This window comes from Gracilinanus agilis, chromosome 1 (assembly GCF_016433145.1).
Source record: "Gracilinanus agilis isolate LMUSP501 chromosome 1, AgileGrace, whole genome shotgun sequence".
NCBI lineage: Eukaryota > Metazoa > Chordata > Mammalia > Didelphimorphia > Didelphidae > Gracilinanus > Gracilinanus agilis.
Window position 1 is genome coordinate 167145562 of NC_058130.1, and position 23805 is coordinate 167169366.

The window sequence follows — 23805 nt, forward strand, 5'->3', positions numbered from 1 at the left end:
CCTGAGAGCCCCGCCCATCGGGAAAAGGAAATTCACTAGCCGGCTGCTCTCCTGTGGCGTCCCCTGTATTTTGGGCTACTTCCTAGCCTTTGGGAAAGTGAATCATCATCTCTCGGCCCCCTCATCCCCCTGTGGCCTATGGAGAAGCCAGGATGCGGAGGTCGGGACACAAAACGGACCTACCTATTTCACTGAAATTTCCTCGGAGTAATCAAGCCGCCCTTCGCGCTCCTCCCGCCTGCCCTCCCGACGCAGCTCCATTTATATAGTCCAGTTCTCTATGTATTGCATGTGTCATGTGTGAGTCGTGTCTTCTCACCAGACTCAGGAGTTCCCCCTTCCGCCCTCCTTCCGAGGGCAGGGCCCCTGCCTGCCGCAGTGAAGTTCTCTAAAGTTTGATCTAGGGTGGTCGCCCGCTCCATTGCAGTGGATTCCTGAAAGTTGGAGACACACGTGGACAGGATTCCAACAATCACAGATGGGGGTGTTGTGTGTGTAACTACGAGGAGCATTCGTAAGTGATAATAAAATGAACAGGTTGTCACATACACATATGTAAATAACGTAAACGAAAACAACGCTGAAAAGTAGCTCAACTCTGAGTAAGCGTAAAGATCAGTCTTGGCCTCAAGAGAACAATCGACGAACTTTACTCATTGTAGAGCTGTGTGGCACTAAGCATATGGAATGTTGCAAACGCAGTTGAGGTCTCTCTCTCTCTCTCTCTCTTTTTGTTTGTTTGTTTGTTTGTTTTCTGTGACCAAATGGGATAGGAGGCTATAGGGAAAACAATACAATCTAAACTAACAAAAGAAAAGAAAATGCACTGGATGTGCGCGGGGGGGGGGGGGGGGGGTATACCAATCGCTTTAAGGAGCGTCTAGTCTGGCAAAGGTTACGTGGCTTGGATACGCATGACAGTGGTCTCCGTACTCGACTACGCCCGGGCTGGCAGTGGGGAACTACATTTCCCAGCATGCCGTGGCGCTCTGGCTGATGTCATTCCCGTGATGTTGGAAGGTTGAAGTCTAGGCCGGGTTTGGGAGAGGCTGCTCTGGCTAGAGTCTGTCGGAGTGGAACCCCAAATTTGGGCAGTGAGCCTAGAGGTGGAAGGTAGTAGACATGGGGTGGGGTTGAGTAGAGAGTGGTGTGGGGACCAAGGGGGCGGAGAAGTGACAATTACAGCTGCCAAGGGTAGGCTGGTGGGTGCGCCTGTGGATACGTAGCTGTCAACTCTTGGCTTTGGGGGCAGGGACTGGGGTTGGAAGAGCCTTATACTCCCACGGTCTCCCCTCTGGGGTTCTGGGACCCGGGATGGAAAGATAAATAGATCGAGGGCCTCTAGGGCAGGAATTGTCTTTTACCTTTCTTTGTATTCCTGGAGTTTAGCAGGGTGCCTGGCACATAATATATGCTTAAAAATATTTATTGCCTGATTACAGTACAGCCTGCTGTCCCTCTTTCCCTTTCACTTCCTTAACTTTGGTAGAGGGATGAAATGGTGATTCCTTCCCCTTCTTCTAGGTGGCCACCATGGAGGCAGTCCTGGACCCAGGAGACCGAGACTTGCTGGACTTCCTGATTGAGGAAGGAGGAGATCTGAGGGGAATACCTGGGGATGGGCAAGAAGTCCAGCAGGTTGATGAGATACTGCTTCCAGAGGTGAGTAGGGGGCTAGGTAGGGCTTAGTCAGGCTTGGTATTCGTGGTGGTGGTGTAGAGGGAAGAGGATCTGAGGGAGAATTGGGACCAGTCTGGGGGAAAAGGAGCAAGTTTTGGTTCTAAACTATGTGGCTGGTATAGGTCCTAAGTGAGTGGGATGTAGAAGATTTTCTGACCTCTCTGCTGGAACCCTCCACCTCACCATCCCCTCCAGACTCTTCTAGCTACAGCTTCATTCACACTGATCACACTTACTCCCTGAGCTGGAATGTTCAAGCTTCCCCCCAAGATGATGTTTACATTGATCTGGGTAAGTTTTGGGGCCTGAAGATACAAAGGTAATTGGGAAAAGAGAACCAGGTATGAGGAAAGATAGTGATTGGAAAACTGGTAAGAAGATTCTGAGGGAGGGACATGGAAAAAGGGAGGAAACTAGGAACCCAGAGTTCTTTATTCAGAATATCTTCCTCCTGCAGATGATAGAGAGCTCAGAGATGTGGCTCAAGAATCAAGGGTCTCCTTGCAAATGGAAGAAATGACACTTAAGGTATATAGAAGAGGGGCAGACACTGATGATTTTAGGGGGAGATGATCATCACTAATAATTGCATAGTTTATCACCTCTACTTTTCTGTCTCAGGATACTGCTATCCTTCCTATTCCCACTTTATATGCTTCCTGGTCTGTCCCTCTCACATGTCCTATTCCTAACCTCTTCTCTAGCATGAATTTCCTCCATTGATACTGACAGATGAGGAGAAGAGGCTGCTAGAGAAAGAAGGGTTGCCACTTCCTCAGACTCTCCCACTTACTAAGGTGAGATTCTTTCATGGCCAAGGGGGCATGGCATCACACTTGATAACCATTTAATGAAGTTGGACATCAAAGGCATACATTTCAAATGTATGGGCAGCAAACCTGGGAGGGATAGCTAACATTCTGGATGTCAGAATCACATTTTAAAATACTTCAACAAGCAGAAACAATGTACTCAATCTAACGTGACTACATTTAGAAATGGTAAATGCAAATAAATTCAGGAAAGAGGGTGATGTTACCCAACAATTGGTGGGGAAAAGACTTGGTGGATTTTAATTGATTGCAAACTCAACATGAAGCAGCACTGTGATGTGGTTCCCTCCAAAGCTATGAAATCTGGGGCAGCATTAATATAAGTATAGTATCCCCCAAAAGACTGAGCAGCGCTGGGTTTGGAATCAGGAAGACATCTTCTTGAGTTCAAATGTGACTCAGACACTTACAAGCTTGTTACCCTGGGCAAAACACTTAATCTCATTGGGCAGTTTCATGATCTGTAAAATGAACTGGAGAAAGAAATGGCAAACCATTCCAGTATCTTTGCCAAGAAAACCCTACATGGGGTCATGAAGAGTTGGACAGGACTGAAAATGACTGAACAACATCTCCAGAAAGGGAGTATGGTGCCTAAACTCATAGTAAATACTTTATAAAATGTTTGTGGATTAGACTACTGTAGTCCTTGCTGTGAAACCAAATTAGGAAGTGATGATCAATATGAATGAATGAAGAAAGCACTGCTGAAAATACAAGTAGAAAAGATAGCCCCTGCTCTCAAGAAATTCAACTTTTAATAAAGGAGGATAACATATATGGAAGGTTTTAGCTGCTAGTCAGGTGGAAAAATCCCATGGTGAGTATGAGTCATTATGGGTTCATAAAGAATGTCATAGCAGACTAGACTCATTTCCTTTGATGGGTAGATCACGGTAATGATGTGGACACATTATATCTAGATTCCAGCAAAGCTTTTAGTAGTCTTAGGATATTCTTTTAGATGAGGTGGGGAGATGGAACTGGACAATAGTACAGTGAGGTGAATTCAGAATGAGTAACAAGATGCCAACATGAAAGGAAATCTCCAGTAGAGTGCTAGAATGCACCGTCCCTGGCCCTGTTTTGTTCAACATTGTGAAGGCACAGGTGACTTAACTGATAAAATTTTCAGTTAATGAAAAAGGGAAGATAGCTAATATTATTAGCAGAGGTCCAGTCCTTAGATCAATAAATAATTTTAGCAAACTAGAATAATAGGTCAAGTCTAAGATGATTAATAGAAATAAATATAAAGTCTTACACTTGAGTTAAAATAACAAAACTTCATGAATCTAGGATGGGAGAGACATAAAATAGCAATTTATGTAAAAAGGGCCTGGGTGTTTTAGCAAGCTCAATGTAAGTCCAAAAGTATGACATGACAGCCAAAAAAAGCTAATGATCCAAAGTTGCATTATTAGTTCTAATATCTTGATATCTTGTTTTTGTTAGGGCAGATTTGAAAAGACTTTATATTTAGAACTAAGAGCTAGAGAGTTTAGCAAGGACATTGAAAAGCTGGTGTATATACCTTTTTTTTTTTTTTTTTTTTTTTTTTTTTTTTAAACTCGTACCTTCTGTCTTAGTTGATTCTAAGACAGAAGGTACGAGTTTAAAAAAATGTATTGATTCTAAAGCAGAAGAGGGGTAAGGACTAGGCAATGGGGGTTAAGCTACTTGCCAAGGGTCACACAGCTAGGAAGTGTTTGAGGTCAGATGTATATGCCTCTTTGAGGTTTGCAAAGTACTTACTAATTTCTTCCTTATAACTATGGGAGATAGGGGCTTATTAACTAATTAACCCCACTTATAAAGAAACTGAGGCTGAGAGGTTAAAGTGACTTGCTTAGGGCCACACAGCAAGAGTCTGAGGCTATTGAATTTGGGTTTTCTTTACTGCAGGTCCAGCCCCCTATTCACTCTGCCACTTAGCTGTCTACTAGGTGAAGGTAACTTCAGTGATAAAGTAACTAGAAACCATACCATGGGAAGATTATTTGAAGGAGCTGAGGATGTTTCACTGGTAAAAATCTTAGATGGGTTGTGATCTTTGTCTTCACACATTTGGAAGATCATGAGCTGGGAGAGAGAATCCTTTTGTTCCTGGTCCCAGGCAATAGAATTAAACCAATTGATGATATTTATCAGGAAACATTTTTTAGAAAAATTAGAATCAATACAGTGTATTGAATAGAAGAGAGCAGTAAGAGCTAGGTGGTTGGGGTTAAGTGACTTGTTCAGGGTCACATAGTTGGGAAGTGTTTGAGGTCAGATTTAAACTCAAGACCTTCCATCTTTAGGCCTGGTACTTTATACACTAAGCTACCTAGCTCCATCCCCCACCACTTCCCCCAAGCAGTTTGTGATTTGATATGAACAAGAACTTTTTTTCTTAAAAAAAAAAAATTCTTACCTTCTATTTTATTTATCAGTTCAAGGCAGAAGATCAGTAAGGGCTAGACTTATTGAGGTTAAGTGACTTGCCCAGGGTCACACATTGAGGAAGGCTCTGAAGTTACATTTGAACCCAGGACCGCCTTATCTCTAGGTCTGGTCCTATATACACTGAGCCACCTAGTTGCCTCTTGAATTATTATTTTTTTAATTTTAAACCCTTAACTTCTGTGTATTGACTTATAGGTGGAAGATTGGCAAGGGTAGGCAATGGGGGTCAAGTGACTTGCCCAGGGTCACACAGCTGGGAAGTGTCTGAGGCCGGATTTGAACCTAGGACCTCCTGTCTCTAGGCCTGGCTCTCAATCCACTGAGCTACCCAGCTGCTCCCTCTTGAATTATTTTTAATCTATGTAGCCCCTAAACCAGAACTGAGACTACTGGGTAGAAATTAAAGGGAGCAAGAGTTCTTTACATTGTTAGATTCTTGTCTTAATGACAGTTGAAAGGCAGGCTTGAAGTAGTTTTTTAAAAAATAATAGGTGAAGCATTAAAGCAGAAGTAATATGACTATTGGAATATTTAGGAGAAACTAATACACTGATCAGGTTAAATGGGGTCATATCTAAATTACCTTTCAAGACCAAAAGTCTATGACTGATAGCTTCCCTCCTTTGTCCACTCCTGGCTCTAGGCAGAGGAGCGAGCCTTGAAACGAGTTCGGAAGAAGATTCGGAACAAACAGTCAGCTCAAGAAAGTAGAAGGAAAAGGAAAGTGTATGTGGGAGGATTGGAAAGCAGGTATATCAGGGGTTGGGAGAGGGGAATGCTGAGAGAGGTGGGTGGATGGGAAGAGGAGTAGGACATAAGTTGAGGGGATGCCATATTAAAAGGGGAGATGACTGAGGACATGCTGTTCCCATGGTTGTTCCAGGGTCTTGGCTTGTACAGCCCAAAACTTGGAATTACAGAAGAAAGTACAGTTCTTGGAGAAGCAGAATTTGTGAGTAACTACAGAACAATTGGTGCCTTACTTTTTTCCTACCACTACTGTTTCAGTGTCATCCTCATATTTCCTCCTCCCACCTCCCATTTCATTCTTTTCATGGGGTGGGGGAATCCCCTGTTGTTTATCTCCTTCAGGTCTCTTTTGGATCAGCTGAAGAAGTTCCAGGCTTTGGTAGCTGAGATGACAACCAAAACCACCAGCAATAGCACCTGCATTGTGGTAAGGAATAAACCATGCTGACCCTACTTCCCCACCTTTCCTGTACACTAGTCCTATAGGTAGGTGGGATGGGATAGGGGATGACATTAAGGATTCCTTCTTATGTACACATCTTCCTTATATCACTAGGTCCTGCTCTTCTCCTTCTGCCTCTTCCTCTTTCCTGCCATGTATCCCTCTGAGATCCGGGGTGACCAACCAGCAGCTTTCAGTAAGTGGGGCTAAGGAAGGTCAAAGGGGACACTGGCTATGTAATCCAGGAGGTTTGGATTAAAGTTCATCTGTTGTCCCTTCCATTCATTACTCTTCCACTATCTTCCCACAGTGCTGTCTCGTCAGATCCGTTCCATCCCCAATGATGATGATCCCTCTCTTCTGGAGTCGCCTGCTTGGCTAATAGTAGAGAAATCAGAGGTCACCTCAAATCCATCTGAAGCTGTAACCTCTCTAGCCTCAGGCAACTCTTCCTCTGATTCTCCTGCTGGAATAAGTGTTGAACAGATTCTGAAGCCATCAGATCCAACATATTCTCCTCCTCTGCCCTTGGAGGCCATAGAGAACCAGGGCTGGACCCCCACCACACCCACCATTATTCTTCACGGACGACACTCCAATGAGATGTGATAGGCAGAGTTGGGGGTAGGAAATGCCAAAATATCTGGGAAACACTGAACAAAGTTTGAATGACTTGATATACAAGCATATTATCTCCTTAGGGCCCAGTGTATAGATAGAAAATAAAGCTTGTATATCTGAGGCCAGCCTCCCAGACCTGAGAATTCATATCACACTCTTACTGGGTTTTTGGGTTTTTTATTTGTATATTGAGGTCTACTCCCTCACCCAGTTGAGGATGAGAGAGTCTGGCTCAGGGCATTGGGATGGGGAGGGGAAAAGCTGATCTTTTTGTAAGCATTTCATGCAACAAATGATTGGGGAGTGGAGGGAAGGTAAATAAATAGTGATTGTGGTGCTTGTATCCCCCACCCCCATGGCTCTGCTGGGGGAAGTGAGTGGTGGGTGATTGTCCTGATGGCTCAGGCTTGCAGATGGGAAGAGGGAAGGTGCACAACAGTGTCTCCAGCTTCCTCTTCCTCTAAATAGCATCTAGGAGTCCCGTCTGTCCCAGGTCTGCTCTGCCTTTAGGCTTGGTATTAAGTCCAGCAGCTGGTGCAGATTTCTGTCCAGCAGTTGCTCCTGTGCTCTCTCCACTTTTCTGTCTGATCAGTCCCATGCCCTGCCCAGGGGCCCTGCCACGCTGTTGCAAGGCCAGCTGCATGGCCCAGATGCTGAGTGGTCGCATATATGCAAGGGAACGGAATACCCGATGCTGGCAATATGCCTCCGGTGTCTGGAATGCCATCCCCAAACGTTCCCACACTGTGCGGTAGCAGCCTTCAGCTGTACGGAAACCCTCCTGGATCAGGCCCTATCAAAAGAAAATAAATAATAAAGTAAGAATTAAGGAAGGGAATGAAGTCTCTGCTTTCTGGACTATGATCTGGAATGAAAGAAAAGAAGGAAATTGATTACCTCTTGGATCATGGTAGCAGCAAGCCCGTAGACCACACCTACCCAGACCTCATCAGACTGGACACTAGATGTGTCAGGGATGCCATCAGGCTGCATACCATTCACAGCCCCCATGGCTCCGCCTGCAAAGCCCTGGACGTTCACTTCAAAGATTGTCTGGAGAGCTCGAATCACATGGGGAGTAGGGAAAACCTGCCCAGAGAGAGAAGGGGTCACTTTTTCTATATGGCAAAGAAACACACAAGTTTCTTCTTTCTCCAGCACCTTGACCCCTCTACCAGATCGCTTCCATATCTTCCCCTCTTACCTCAGTATCCCCCTCTCCTAGGCCACACGCTCTCAGGAACCACTGACCAGCACACTGGTCAGACATGATAATGCGTGACTGTGGCTGAGTGCTGCTATCGTAGTTATAGTAACGGCCTATTTGGGTAGAGAGGGAAAGCACAGTACAGTGAGGCTTCTGATTCAATACTTCCTACCCCCTTACCCTCCTCATACACCCACATCCATTCCAGAGCCCATCTCCCCCAGCGCACGGTGCCCCTCCCCTGGAACCTGCCTCACCATTCCAGAGGAGCCTCTCGTAAGCCTCCCGACCTCGGCTCAGGATGGACAAGAACTTCTCCTGGATATCTTGAGTTCCACACATGGTAGCCATTTGGACCATCACAGCCACAGCTGCTAGCCACAGCCCCCCACAGTAGGCACTGTGGCCAGAAATATGGGGTTAGGGGGACACCATCTCCACCCCATCATCACAGACTCGGCACATTGTGTCAGAGGTCAGAGGAATGCCCTGTTCTACTATTCCTGCCCAGGAATGTGGGGTTGGAGGTCAAAATGATACTTCACCCACTCTGGGGCAATGGTTCATGTCTAGGTGTACCTGGGTCCTGTGGTGATCCATCCATCGTAAGTCTGGTCTGGATAGCCTCCATTCTCGATTAGGCCATCTTGGTCCTTGTCAAACTTCATTTCAGATTCCATTACGGCCTAGAGTGGGGGTACTCCAGGGTATCAACATATAAAGATCTGGGTTCTCCACCCCAGGCCCCACATTTTCTCCAATCCCCAATGACAAGGTGTATGGAATTGCATGACTTGCTTGCACTTCCAGTACACAAGCCATGCCCAATCCCACGATATGGTATATAGGACCTTACCTGGCACACAGGCCACATATCCCTTAGGAAGCTCTCATTGCCTGTCAAGTAAAAATCCCGATAAATCTGTAGCACAAACTTCAGGTTCAGGTCCTTCCAATCAGCTGTATCATGAATTAGGTAAGCATTGACACGAAGCCAGGGCTCATCATCTGGTGTTAGGAAATGGGACACGTGCAATTAATCAACCTTCAGCATTCATGAAATGGCTATGTACAAGGCACTGCACATTCAAAGTAAAAAATGTAAGAGTATGTTCTCAAGAGGCCTTTTATTCTACTGTAGGAGGCGGTGTGTGCATATATCAATCTTTAGAGAGATAGAAGGCCATTTAGGGAGGGTGGACATGAGAGGTGGGTGGGTGGGTGGGAGAATCTGAAAACACTTCATGCAGAAGGTGGCACCTGAGCTGAATCTGGAAGGAAGAATAAAACAGAAATGAGTGTATTAGCATTCCTGGCAGGGAGTTAGGAGATGGGAAGGATGTTGTTTGAGAGGAACCATAACAAGGTCAGTTTGGCCAGAAGGCATAATGAGGCTGGGAAGGCAGGCCTGGGCCAGGTTTCGAAAGGCTTTAAAAGTCAAAAGGAGCTTATTTTTGATCCTGGAGGAAACAGTCAGCCAATGGAGTTTGGTGAGGGGAATGATGAGGTCAGAGCTGTGTTTAAGGAAAATCAATCACTGGCATCTGAGTAGAGGATGGACTGCAGTGGGGAAAAGACTTCAGGTAAAGAGATGAACCTGAAGGTGAATAGTGCTAAGGGCTTGAAATAAGATGGTGGGTGAATAAGTATTAAGAAGGGGACAAATAAGAGAGATGTTGAAGTAGCAAGGGCAGGATCTAGGGTGAAGGAGAGTGAGGAACTGAGGACACCATCAAGACTGAATACCTTGGAAGACTGGAGGAATTTGATGATGCCCTTGATAGAAATCAGGAGATTTGCAAGTGGGGTGGATTTCAGCTGAAAGATACTGAATTTTCCTTTGGACGTGTTGATTTAAAGCTGTCTATGGGGAATCACTTTGAAGTGTCCAACAGGGAAATGATGATGGGGGACTAGAGCTCAGGAAGGAGACAATGCTAGATGAACAGATATGGGATTTTATTGCAGAGGGATGATAAGTAAGCCCATGGAGTTAATATGGACAAGTGAGAGTGAAAAGAAATGAGGGAAAGAGGGGACTTCTGCAGGGTTTCCAAGTTAGGGCTGGGAATCCAGGTACCTGGGTCCCCCACATCATGGGGAATCACGTTTTTCTTCTTCACAGGAGCCATCACGCCACTCATCAGATATTTCCGTCGTGTCAGGTCTTCACTCAGAGTTGCTACAGCTAAGGGGAAACAGACTTCAGTGGTAGTGAAGGGAGACTATCTGAGGTACAGGACAAAACACACTGAGGTGCGGTAGAAGGGGGATGGGGAGGGTGAAGTGGGTCAGGAAGGAGATATATATATTTATCAGGAAGGATATATATATTTTAAACCATTACCTTCTGTCTTAGAATCAATATTGTGCATTGGTTCTAAGGCAAAAGAATGATAAGGGCTAGGCAATGGGGATTAAGTGACTTGCCTGGGGGTCACACAGCTAGGAAGTGTCTGAGGCCAGATTTGAAGCCAGGACCTTCCATCTCTGGGCCTGGCTCTCAATCCACTGAGCCACCCAGCTGTTCCCAGGAAGGATATTTTTTAAAGGAAGAGTCATTACAGTTGGGGAACTCTTACCCATGTCATACTGGAGGCTGAGTTCAAGTTTGGGCCACAACATGATGAGGGCAAAGGAGGCATAGAAGTGAACATCATACGTGTTGTACATGTGGTACTCCTGTCCTGGGAGGAAGAGTCTCTGAATGTCCCTGGGTGACCACACCTCCAAACACTCCCAATATTGCTCCAAACCCTTAGTTCCTACCAAACACTGCCCCTTTATATTAAGGCCTCCTGTATTTTCTCCTTTCTCCATATGCTCCCTCATACCCTCAAGATAGGCAAAACGTCCATATTCCTGCAGGGTAGGTTGAAGCTGGTTCAGTATCCCTCCAAATTCCTCTGTGGTCGTTTCTGCTGGAACCTCCAGCCACACAGTACCTCCATCAGCCAAGAAGTATAATTCATTGAAAAGTGCAGACTTGTACCAGGCAGGTAAGGACCTATGGGGCAGAGGTGGGGAAGAATTATTTATGTAATTTCCACTGAACACATTAAAAAAAAATCTACAAGTGTAAATATATTCAAAACGTGAAAAGTTTACCCATAAACAAGACTAGAGGAATGAGTATTCTAGTCATAATGATGGGAAATGCTGTCTGAGGAAAGAGATAGGGACCTAGAGATTAGCATAGAACCAACATTGGCGTAGCCAAGTTTGAAGATTAGCTTTAATAATTAGCTTAAGAATATGATAAAATTGACCAATGAAGATGGAAGAATACCTGAGCATTAAGACAATGTAAAGTTAAACCAGAGAGTTGGGTGCCCAGATAATAGAAGAGATTTCCTGATGTTATGATCTCAGATTTTAAAAGTACCTTCATTTTCTAGGGCTGGACAATCAGAGAAACCCTCTGAACCACCCTATCCCCAGCCCAGCCCAATCCCCTCCCACAGCCCATGTAATTATATAGCAATATTGGTTTGGAACTAGAGAAGAAAAAGAAAAAATGGGGCTCAAGACAGAAGAATATGAAACTAAGAGCAGGGCTTCTTAACCTTTTCAGTATTTCAGGCACCTTTGGTAGTCTGGTGAATCCCACAGACCTCTTCTCAGAAAAATGTTATTTAATATATAAAATAAAATACATATAATTACAAAAGAAATCAATTATATAGAAATATAGCAATCAAAATACTACAAAAACAAGTTTATGAACCCCAGGTTAAAACCTCATGCTCTAGAGGGCATGGAGAAGCAAGAGAGAAAAGAAGCCAGTGTAGCAACTATGGTCCCAGAGCATCACTTCCATGAACTAGACCTCAAGCAGTCCAGGTAGAAGACAGCCATGTGAGTGGATAGAGAAGACTTTAGCACCTTTAAACCAGAGTAAATGAAGACAGGGCTCAACCCACCATTTGTGGGAACACAAAGACAACTTTCCTGTGCGGTTGTGACCATAATGAATTTCATTTTGTAACTTCTTTGTCTATGCCCTGGAGTGAGCATCCTGGAAAGTAGATGGTCTGAGAGAGCCTGTAGGTTGAGGGACAAGAAGACCAAGACCGGTTCTGTCTGTGAGCAGGGGAAGGCATAACCATACCACCTAGAGGAAATTGTAGCCCACACTAAGATAGGGAATGGGTTTAGTGCTGGAAAGAGCAGTCATGACCTGGAGGTTGTCTCCCCATACCTGTCCTCTAGCACAGGGTTCTGCCATGCTTCAATTCTCTCTTCCCAGGATCTGTACTGGCTGAGTGCATAATGACAGAGGGCTGGAGCTGCATTCCCTTCTTGGCCAAAGAACCGAGTGTATCTCCTGAAAAAGGGATAGACTATGATGATAAAGGATGCTTAAAACATGTGGTTCTCCACGTTTTGTCCAGCCTCCCTACATTTCTCTCAAAGCTCCAAGTCCCATCATTCATAACCTCCCACCCCCATGCATACACCCCCTTTTCTCCTTTACCTGTAGTGGGCTTGGCCCCTTGCTCCAAACAGAACCTTGGGCATGTCCCAGGCCAATGCAAATTCCAGCTGGCATCTGCCCCTCCGAGGCAAATGTGTCCCTGCACACACTGCTCCACCTATGCCTTGTCCCTTCTGGGTTGGGGGGCTGTGGCCTAAGGATGAAATGGGAGTGGTCAGCACAGGAAGGCCCCCAGTCTTGGGAACTATTTAGAAACCTCTTAGTGGAGACTTGGAGGTATCCTAGGGGAAGGACATGGAAATAAAGCAGGTTCCTGGGCTCTTCCCCACTAGACTGTCCTAACCCCCAAGATTATATCTAGTTATCCTATAAGTTATAAACCTTCCACCAAAGTGGGAGGTATCATTATTAGATTCATCAGCTATCAGACTATCAAAACTGGGGAGAAATTTAACCATTCTCTACCCCAGAAAGACCCCTTCACCACCCTCACCACTCCCTGCCACCCCCACCTCACCAGTTGGGGAGTCCAATTGTCCATCTTGGAGCAAGTCCCTCCACACCTTCTGTCCAGTGCCATCAGGGTCAAAGGCTGTGATATGAGTCACCGTGGTATTTGCCTGTCAGGGTGGAGCTCTTAGTTAAGGTGGCTAAACATCCCCCTCTGCAGACTAGACTTCAATTTCCTGCTACCTATTCCCAACTCTGAGCCTTACCAGTGGGAAGATTGAGAATTTAGGGGTATAGTGAGGGTTTATGGGACCAGAGTGAGGCTATGGGGGTTTGAACTGCCCTGAGGCTATGCTATTCCAATTGGTGAGTCAGCCAGCATGAATTTCACATCCCATTCAACCAACCTCACCAACCATCTCTTTGACAATTTTCTATCTCTTGCTCTGGGGAAAGGAATCAAATCAATATTTCCATTGTTTCTGGAAAAATCATATTGATAAGATTCTTCTATGGCTTTGCTCATCATCTGATTTCTCTGGCCATTACTCCCTTTTATGTGTTATCTAAGTAAGAACTGTACTGCTTTTATTTTTTCACCTTCAACACTTAGAACAGTGTTTGGCGAATGTGTAAGTGCTTAATTAATGCTAATTCATTCATTCATTCATTCATTCATTCATTCATTCATTCATTCAAAGTCCATACTTTGTTTATTTGACACTTACTGTGAGTCGGGCTGCCAAGGCCATTGTGTATGGGTTTGGGGGGTTTGGATGATGTAGCAGCAACCCCTGTATACTTTCTCCATCACGCTCTAAACAGAAGGGTTCATTCCACAGCCCTCCTGGGCTATCATGTCCACCTCCCAGGCCATTCCTCATAGAGAACATGATAGATATATCCAAATCCTCATCGCTATTATTCTCTACATCCCACACGAAGACTCCCACAGGTAGGCTGCTGTCCTGGGAGGGAGAAAGGAGAGGCCAACAAGGAGGTATACTCAGGTTATCCACTCCAACAAATATCCTTCTATCTTCTAAAGCTTTTTCATTCATCAAAGATACTATCTTGGGGGAATGAAGGGGTGATTCATGACCACCTACCTTTCATGCCTATAGAGCTATACCTGAGAGAACTATTGTGGAAGTGGGTTTTTACCTGATTATTATTAGTTGGAGGCCAGTTTTACCTGGTAGTCATGGGGGAGAATGGGTGTGACCTGGCGACAAGTGAGTGTGACTTGCTGTCCAGGCAGCTGGTAGACAGTCCAGGCTCGGGGGTAGAGTGCATGATAAAAAGCAAAGAATCCACACAGGCCCCAATTCCAGCTCCGTAGGACACTGGGACGCTCCAGGGACAGGACTTGCTGGTACACAGTCTGTCCTCCCCGCCGCAGGCATACAGTGAACTGAAAAAGGAAGATGGAGTTTGGCTAGTTTGTCAACACCTTAAATTCAACAACTCTTAAATAGAACCTACTTTAGAGATGAGGAAACAAAAACCCATGGAGCTCAAGTGATTGCCTAAACTTATACAATCATTAAGTATGAGGCCAGGTTTTACACCTAAAGTCTTTGATTAAACCAGTCCAAGTACTCTTTTTATCATATCATGCCTTCATCCTGTTATTCTCCAAATCCCGTTGGTATAATTTTCTTTTCTTTTCTTTTTTAAAACAACCCTTACCTTCTGTCTAGAATGGATATTCCAAGGCAGAGGAGCAGTAAGGGGTAGATGTTTGGAGTTAAGTGACTTGCCCAGGGTCACATAGCTAGGAAGTGTCTGAGGCCAGATTTGAACCCAAGACCTCCCATCTCTAGGACTGGCTCTCTATCTACTGAGCCACCTCGCTACCCTTGTTGATACGTCTCTTCAAGTCTCCCTCATATATATTTTTTCCTTTTATTTCCAATGCTACCATTGTAGAACAAAGCTATCGTTATTGTTTTCTTGGGATTCTTCAAATAGCCTCCAGATGAGTTTTTTTTTTTTTAACTCATACCTTCTTAGTATCAATTCGAAGACAGAAGAGTTGCAAGGGCTAGGCAATTGGGGTAAACTGATGTACCCAGGGTAACACAGCTAGGAAGTTTCTGAGACCAGATTTGAACATAGGCCCTTCCAACTCCAGGCCTGATGCTCTTATCCACTGCTTATTGACAAGTCTTCTTAAAGCCCTGCCTTCATCATGCTCATTCTCCTACTACTGAAAAGTCTTCAGTGGCTTCCCAGTGTTTGCTGAATCAAGTCAGTACTCCTTAGCTTTGGCCTTCACAACCAAGTCCTAAGCTACCTTTCCAGCTTTATCTCCAGCTATTTTCCTATACAAACCACCTACTCTGGCAGGAATGGTCTCATTGTCTCCTAAGCATTCTAGGTATGCTTCTTCTTAACTCCAGGCTTTTTGCCCTAAGCTGGAATGTTCTCCCTTCTACTTATCAAAACCCTACTCATTTTCAAAATAATTCCATTTCAGAATTGGAAGGGATTTAATCCAATTTGTACTTGAATAAGAATCTTCTTTCCCTGGCTATGGGTTGGCTTAAAAGTCCTCTGAGGTCCTTTTCAACTCTGAGATTCTATAATTTTATGAGAAGTGGTCATGTAGTTTCCAGTTGGAAGACCATAGATTTAATTTTTTTTATTTTGCTACTTACTTACTTACTCACTCATTCATTCATTCATTCATTTATTCAGTTATTTATTTATTTACAGCCTTTATTTAATTAATTTATTTTTTAATGAATTTTTTTCCATGGTTACATGATTCATGTAATTCACCCCCCCACCCCCCCATAGCCGATGCGCAATTCCACTGGGTTTTACATGTATCACTGAAGATCACAGATTTAGAGCACTAGAAAGAACATTAGAAATCACCTAGTCCAACCACTTCATCTTAGAGATCTAGAAGAAAGCTGAAGCTCAGAAGTAAAATGCCTCACCCAAGTTCACAGTCAGGTTTTAAAGTCATGTCTCTGGACCCCAAATTCAATGTTCTCTTCAGAGGTAGCAAACCCACCATCTCCAGAGGAAGCCCATTTTAGTTTTTGGTCTGTTCCTATTGTTAGAAAGCTCTGAATTTGAGCCGAAATCCCTCTCTGCAACTTTTCTCCTCTAATTCCATCCTGTGGGTTCAATTAAAATAAGTCTAACCCTTCTATATGGTAGCAATGAGCAGAGTTTTACTTTGTCACCATAAGTCTGCAAGTCAGTAAAATTTTTAGGGCAGGATTTCTTAGCCTGTGGTCTGTGAATATGAGTTTTTTTTTTTAAATTTGGATAGCTATTTCAGTATCATTGGTTTCCTTTGTGACTCCATGTATTTTATTTTATGCACTTAAAACACTGTCCTGAGAAAGGATCCATAGGTTTTACCAGACTGCCAAAGGGGTCTAGGAAAAACAAAAAGTTAGGAAATTTTACATTAGGGCATTTAAAAAATACATTGTGGGCAGTGAGGTGGCTCTGTGGATAGCCAGGCCTGGAAAAGGGAGGTCCTGGGTTCAAACCTGGCCTCAGACACTTCTTGGGTATGTGATCCTAGGCAAGTCACTTAACTCCAATTGCCTATCCTTTACTGCACTTCTACCTTGGAATATTGATTCTAAGACAGAAGGTAAGGTTTAAAAAAAAATTGTTGGCACCTAGGTAGCAGAGGATAGAGTGCCAGGCTTGGAGTTGGGAAGACCTGGGTTTAAATCTGGCCTCAAACAACTTCCTAGTTATGTGACTCTGGGCAAATTGTCTAGCCCTTGCTGTTCTGTCTTAGAATTGTTACTAAGGCAGAAGATAAAAGTTTTTAAAAAATCAGTTGTGGTGGTTATGTCTCCCTTATTATGTGCTTGAGTTAAAAATGAATGATCAAGTATGGAACTTGTAATTTATAATTATTAAATTTTATCTTAGTTCATTGTATAAGCCTTTTAAGATCTTTTTGTATCTGGATTTTGTCATATAATATTGGTAGCTATCCCTTCCAGCTACATGTTACCTAGTAAGTCGATAAACATGCCATCTTTGTCTTCATCTAGGTAAAAATGCTTCATAAATCAGAGTCAAGACCAGATTCCTGGGTCCTCTACAACAGAGGTGTCAAGCATATAGCTGTGACTAGGAAGTTAGTGGTGCCCCCAACAGTAAGGAAGAAGTTAAGAAGAGGTTGAAGGTGAGCTAGGATTTGGACATGTTTGGTTTAAGATGTCTACTGAACATCCAGTTAGAGATGACTACTTAGAGATGAGAGACTTATGGGTCATCTAAAGATAGGGCTAGATAAGAACTAAGAATCATTAGCAAAGAGATAATAATCAAATCGATGGGAGCTGATGAGATTACCATGTGAAATAGTATAGAAGGGGAAGAGAAAAGGGCCCAGGGTAGAGTCTTGGGGGGCAACCACAGTTAGTAGGAATGATTTGGATGAAGACCCAATAAAGGTTAGAGAGAAAGAGCAGTCTGCTAGCTAAAAGAGGAATCAGAAGACGTAAGTTTTCCAAAATCCTAGACAGAAAAGACTGATGACAAGTGTCAAAGACTGTAGAGAGGTCAAGAAGTACAAGAATTGAGAAACAGCCACTAGATTTAGGAATATCATTGATCATTAGCAACTTTGGACAAAACAGTTTCACTTGAAGGAAGTCAGAAGCCAGACTGCAAAGGAAGGCTTCTATTGTAGATGGCCTTCTCAAGGAGTTGAACCACCAAAATGATTAGAAATATAGGACGATAGCTAGCAGCAGGGATGAATAGTTCAAATAAGAGTATTTTTGATGATGATGATGAGACATGGGCATGTTTGTAGGTAGTAGGGAAGCAGTTAGTAGATGGGAAGAGATTGAAGATAAATGATGGAATGGAGGCTAATAGAGGGGACAATCTGCTGGAGTAGACAGAATGGAACAGGATCATTTTACAGGTAGAAGAGTTTGCCATAGTAAAGGGAAGGACTACCTCTTTATGTGAGATAGGAGCAAAGGAGGACAGATTAAAAGAAGGCACTTGAGTGAAATGGGATAAGAAGGGAAGGAATTCTTGGCAAATGGCCTCAATTTTTTCAGTAAAAGATGAGGCAAAATATGAGAGCCCAAGGGCAGAGGAGCCAAAGAAGGCTTGAGCATAAAAAGTGTGGAAGTGTGCTATGGTGAATGGCAGTGAGTTAATGAGAGAGGTATAAAAGGTCTGCCTTATAGCACTAAGGATCTGATGACAATCACGTGACATTAATTTGTAGTGGACCCTGTCAGCATGGTTTTATGATTTTTTCCAGTTTTGTTCAGCTGTGTATGTATAAAGGGGTAAGGGACCTCAGAAAAAAGGGTCAAGGTGAAAACACTACTTTTTATCCCCATGTTCTCCATAAGGCCTTTCTTTTGTTCCTTAATCTCATGTTGGTCTTTCTGCCCACTGTTTCATTATAAGGCAGTGATGGCAAACCTATGACATGGGTGTCAGCACTAACACGTGTCGTCATTTTCAATGACACACAGCCACATACAGAGAAGTATGGGCCCGAATGCTGAGGATGAAACATTTGCTGTAGTGTAGTGTGGATACTCTGTGCACTATAGATGACAATTCTACCTATATTAATTTACCTATTTTTGGTTTATTAAATACAGTTATATATTACAATCATACATTTTTGTTATTTAAACTATAAATATCGCAAAATTATGGTTTTTTTCTCGAAGTGACCCCCCAGTTATGCTTGTTTTTTTTTTTTTTTGAATTTTTACATGCCAAGCTCAAAAGGTTGCCCATCACTGTTATAAGGTATATTATCTTTACCACTTATTTGTGGCACTTAAATCAGTCTCAAAGGGAGGAGAGGAGAGGGAAGGGGAAAAGGATTTATTAAGCACTTTATCACCCTGGGAAGTAGATGTTATTATCTCCCCTTTCCCCCATTTTTATAATTGAGGAAATTGATGTAGACAAAGTGACATGTCCAGGGTCATGTAGCTGATGCTAGATTTGAATTCAGGTTCTCCTGACTCCAGGACCATCACTCTATTCAATATGTTACCTGACTGCCTCAAAAACTGCTTTCTTGTGTACTTAAGTCCTGTCTTTCCCCAAAGACCATGAGGTCTTTGATAGTAAGGGCTATGAAGAAATCATCATCTTTGGGTAGAAGCAATATCATTATTTCTTTTACAGAGAGGGAGAAAAATACAAAAGGGAGTCAGTGAGAAGAGAGAAAAGAAAGAGGGGAGAGGAAGAGAAAGGAGCCAGGAAAGGAGAAGAGAGAGAAGTGAGAGAGGAAAAAGAGAGAGAGGATAGGAGAAAAGAAAGAAGAGAAGAAGGAAGAGTAAGAGAGGGAGAGAGAAAAAAGAGAAGAGAGGATCAAGGGATATGAGGTGAGAGAGAGGGAAGGGAAGGGAGAAGAGAAGAAAGGACATCCATCATTAATTGTATATGTGTTAAATAATTTTAATGTAAAATTATTGAAAGGAATCTAGAAGAATATTACCCTGGGGAACCTGTGTAAAGTTACTGAAGAGAATCCGTGGAAGACAAAGATGAAAATCTCATGGCCTCATTTATTGGTTCAGGATCTAATAGTTTTCTTTGGTCTACAAATAAGCTGAGAACTTGAGGCATCCCCCAGACCAGATACACGGAAAACCAACAGAGAGTACTGAAAGGGGAAGAGATAAGAGTTGTATTTATTTATTTATTTTTTAAATTTTAAACCCTTAACTTCTGTGTATTGACTTATTGGTGGAAGAGTGGTAAGGGTAGGCAATGGGGGTTAAGTGACTTGCCCAGGGTCACACAGCTGGGAAGTGTCTGAGGCCGGATTTGAACCTAGGACCTCCTGTCTCTAGGCCTGGCTCTCAATCCACTGAGCTACCCAGCTGCCCCAAAGAGATAAGAGTTTGATGTGATATATAGAGGCTCTTAAAGAAAGCTATCTGTCATTGAGGTGATACAGTGCTTAGTGCAGTCTTGAACTTAGACTGACAGGTTAAGAAGTTAAACTTTATGACAGGGTAGAACCAACCTACAGAACTGGTTAAATATGCTTTAGGCAAAGAAAAAAGGATTATGAAATATAGCTTAGGGGTGAAGACAGATGTTAGGATCATAAGGTTTAGAGCTGGGATCATCCAGTCCATTTTACGTGAAGTTTGGAAACCAGTGACTGACAGAAAGGACAAAAGAGGCAAGAGCAGTTGGGGGGTAAATAAAGAAGTACTTTTGTTATCCAGAGGCCAAGATGGCAGGACAATTCTAGAGCAAAGGAGATAAGGTAGGAGTTCATACCTGAAAGTAATACTGAAAGCAGGTTCTGGGAAGGATTGAAATTCCACAAGATTTGGCAATGGTGACAATCTGAATCTACCTCAGGCTAAAAGCTTGAATATCTTTGTCCAGCACCCATTCTCTGGCATCTACTCCAAAGAGCTGACATGAGAAAAAGGGATAGAGTTTATCCTTTAAAATCTGTGCCACCCATGCCAATCTTGAGCTAGATGTCAAATCTGGAATCAGAAATCTATATTCTATAAGCTTGTTTATTTCTATGCTGTCATCCCAGGCAAAGTTCTTAAAAATGCTAACCTTGTCTCTATAGAACCAAAGAAAAAAGGATTTGTTCAGTTTAGGAAGATGAATGGTCCCAGGAGCCAGGTGGCCAGGGCAGCAGAACAATAGCTTAATGGGCTTTGGAAAAGGCCTTTTTTAGAGCTAAAGAAGGCACGTACTGTTAACCCTAGAGGCCTCTTTTCTAGGCTTCTAAATATGGTCTTGCATGCAATACTTCAAGGGTTTGTGATTTTAAACTCCCATTGCTAACTGATTGCAACCAAAACACCAGGGTAGAACACAAGGCACTAATCTTTTCCTACCTAGACTATTCCTCTAGGCATTTACTGAATTAAAATTATTTTCTTTCATAGCCTTCATCCTCTCCATTCTCCTTACCTGGTCAGCTATTACTGTTCGGTGTTGGTATATCCCAGGGTTGAGCTGCCAGCGACAGAACTGGCCCCTCCAGCCACGAGTGATGGTACCACCTCCAATACCACCAAGTGGACAACCTAGAGACAAAGCCAGGGATCAGAGATCAAAGCTTGAAGGGCCGAAAGGGAGGGGGTGGGGAAAGGATAACAGTGATAGGGAGGTGACAAGTTATAGATGAGAGATCATAAGGTCATATCTGTTCACTGAACTAATGGGGAAGTTTTTGTTTGTTTTTAAAAACCCTTGCCTTCTGTCTTAGAATTGATCCTGAGTAATGGTTCCAAGACAGAAGAGTGGTAAGGGCTAGGCAATGGGGGCCACATGACTTGCCCAGGGTCACACAGCTGGGAAGTGTCTGAGGACAGATTTGAACCTAGGACTCCTGCCTCTAGGCCTGGCTCTCAAACCACTGAGCCACCCAGCTGCACCCCACCCCCACCCCCACTTTGGTTTTTAAAATATGGGGAAGGAAAGTGACCTCTTTTCTTCTTTCCAACTTCCTCAAGAGAAAGTTAGGACTTTTTCTTTGAAAGTGAAATATATGAAGGCTTTACCTTTTTTCCCTTGAGAAGTGCTTACCATAGATTTGTCTCAGGGGAAGGCAATTTAACATGTCTATGAATGGAGTCTTTTTCTCCACTTGTGTCTTCTGGTACCACCATTTAAGATACCTAAGGATAGAAATGTCAACGAAAGAGAAGAGACAGTTGCAGCACCAACTCAAGTTGCCTATATCCAAATGCTCCCTATGTGTCCCAGTTGCACCTCAAACTTAATATGTTCCAAACCAAACTCATCCGTTTTCCCAACCTTTCATATTTCTGTCAACAACAAATGCATTATTTCAGTCAATCAAGTTAACTTTAGGGACATCTTTGACAGAGGGGATTTCAAGACAGAATTTAGTAATCTTGTCATGTTTTTCCCATCAAATGTCCTTCATATCAACTCTTTCTTTTCACTGCCACAAACTCAGTCTACTTTCTAAAAAGACCTCAGAAATTATTTATTCTAACCTTCTAATTTTAATGATGGAAAAAAAAATGAGGCCCAGATAGAGTAAGTGATTTACCTAATGTCACATAGTAAGCGGCAGGGTTAGGATTTGAATTCCGGTTCTCTAATTCCAAATCCAGAGCTCTTTCTACTTTACTACATTAATCTAAGTCTTTATAGCCAATCTCTTTCTTTTCATCTTTTTTCCTCCTCCCTTACTTTTATTGTCTGTCTTAGTAACAATTCTAAGACAGAAGGGCAAGGGCTAAGCAAATGGGGGTTAAGTGACTTGCCCAAGGTCACACAAGCTATGAAGTGTCTAAGGCCACTCAGATCTTCCAGACGCTAGGCCTGGCACTCTATCCGCTGTGAAACCTAGCTGCCCCTCTTCCTTTTAATCTAACCTCTACACTGCTATAGGATTAATCTTTTTTTTTTTTTTCCAGTTGTTCAGCATTTATTAAGTACCTTCTTTGTATTAGGCACAGGGAATACAAAGAAAGGCAAAGAAACAGAACCTGTTCTCAAGGAGTTCATAGTCTAATGAAGACTTTATTGGAGGATGTGCAGTGGCCTTTTTCATGCATTGAACCTTCCAACTTGTGTTGATATCTTCCTGATTCTTTTGAGCAGCAATCTGACCTTTATTAGTATTTTAGAGAAATTTCTTATAGGCTTTCCTGAAATATAGTGATCAGACTCAAAATTTATTTTTCTTCACAGGATTTTAAAGAACCTGATAGTTTTTCATTTATTTCCATGATCTTCCCTCTTATCTTTTGCCTTTGTCAGCAAAGCTTCCAGAATTTTTCAAATTGAGTAATTTTGGTTTTTTGTTTGCCTGTTTGGGCTATTGTTTCAGCTATTCTATTTTCAAGTAAAACCATCTTTTTATAAGGGAACCCATTGCTCAACACATGTTCTCCACTGATATTTTCAAATTAGTCATCATTTTCTGGAAATACATTGTGGCTTTTAATTCCTTATGTAATCTAGTGTTAAATATTCCACTTTGCTGTGTCTTGTATTTTCAGCTTTGTTTCTGAGACTGTAGATACAGCATTATATCATTTTTTTGGCTTCATCTCTTTTGAATTCATAACTTTTATATTATGTTGAAACTTCACTCTAAACCTCTTTTTTGTTCTTTTCATGGTTTCTACATCTATTGTTATTTCTATTGATATTTTTAAGAAAATATTGAGACAGATTTCCTTTCAATGTTTGACTCCTCTATCTTTCTGGTCATCACCAATTCAGGTATTTGTGTACCTTAACAAAGACCTAAGTCAAACAAAGACTTAGATTATTTGAGGTGGAGCATTCTAAAAGTAACATTTGTATATTGGGGTCTCTGAAGTCAGATTCATAACATACATATAGATGACAGAAGTCTAAACAAGTTTGGTAGCAAAAAGAAAATGAAAATTACCCAGAAGAGAGAGAATAGATATGAGAAGATGTAAGATAAAATTAGTTTTAAACCTTCATGGGATTTATTAATCTATACTCCAACTCTGGATTTAACAAACTGACAAATTTGACTGAAGTTTTGTACAAGATCATATATTCTCAGGATTTCTCTCTGGTGTAACATCCTTGATGCTGCTACAAGTTTACCCACAAATACTTTTATAAACAAGATTTCTCACAAGTTGAGTTTCTTTGATATAGAAAAATGGATGAATATCTAGAGATTTTCTCACACAGGACTTTTCTTCCAGTATAAATTCTCATGAATAGTAAGGGATGAAGAGTTTAAGAAGTCTTTTCCACATTTATTACATTTTTAGAGACTTTCTATCATGAGTCATATCCTGTGTCTCATTATGCCAGTTCTATGTCTGAAAGTTTTCCCACATTTATTGCATTTATAAGGTTTTTCTCCAGTATGAATTCTCTCATTTTCAGCGAGGGATGAATGTTTAGAGAAAGCTTTCCTGCATTTATCACATCCATAGGG

The 23805-nt window shown here is 42.5% G+C and overlaps 2 protein-coding genes across 3 annotated transcripts in view; one reads left to right on the forward strand and one right to left on the reverse strand.

Moving 5' to 3' along the window:
* CREB3 (cAMP responsive element binding protein 3) lies at nt 1-7204 on the forward strand. 2 transcript variants are annotated; one of them, XM_044658826.1, is made up of 10 exons: nt 1-514; nt 1525-1662; nt 1803-1971; nt 2138-2208; nt 2385-2477; nt 5605-5711; nt 5845-5913; nt 6054-6138; nt 6268-6349; nt 6464-7204. In XM_044658826.1, the coding sequence occupies exons 2-10, from the start codon at nt 1534-1536 to the stop codon at nt 6760-6762; spliced, it is 1104 nt and encodes a 367-aa protein (XP_044514761.1). In that variant the 5' UTR covers nt 1-514; nt 1525-1533; the 3' UTR covers nt 6763-7204. The 2 variants fall into 2 exon arrangements, with proteins under 2 accessions (XP_044514761.1, XP_044514769.1); XM_044658834.1 differs by lacking the exon at nt 1-514 and adding an exon at nt 1036-1113.
* GBA2 (glucosylceramidase beta 2) overlaps nt 6936-23805 on the reverse strand; it is a 26787-nt gene continuing 9917 nt past the window's right edge. The window contains exons 2-17 of the mRNA XM_044658814.1: nt 21426-21517; nt 20808-20923; nt 14065-14283; nt 13598-13837; nt 12937-13039; nt 12459-12612; nt 12183-12308; nt 10816-10988; nt 10564-10668; nt 10062-10169; nt 8838-8989; nt 8561-8667; nt 8239-8381; nt 7979-8094; nt 7672-7863; nt 6936-7567 (exon numbers count right to left, since the gene is read on the reverse strand). Of these exons, the coding sequence (XP_044514749.1) occupies nt 7235-7567; nt 7672-7863; nt 7979-8094; nt 8239-8381; nt 8561-8667; nt 8838-8989; nt 10062-10169; nt 10564-10668; nt 10816-10988; nt 12183-12308; nt 12459-12612; nt 12937-13039; nt 13598-13837; nt 14065-14283; nt 20808-20923; nt 21426-21517 (2479 nt within the window). The 3' untranslated portion in view covers nt 6936-7234. The remainder of the gene's footprint in view (nt 7568-7671; nt 7864-7978; nt 8095-8238; nt 8382-8560; nt 8668-8837; nt 8990-10061; nt 10170-10563; nt 10669-10815; nt 10989-12182; nt 12309-12458; nt 12613-12936; nt 13040-13597; nt 13838-14064; nt 14284-20807; nt 20924-21425; nt 21518-23805) is intronic.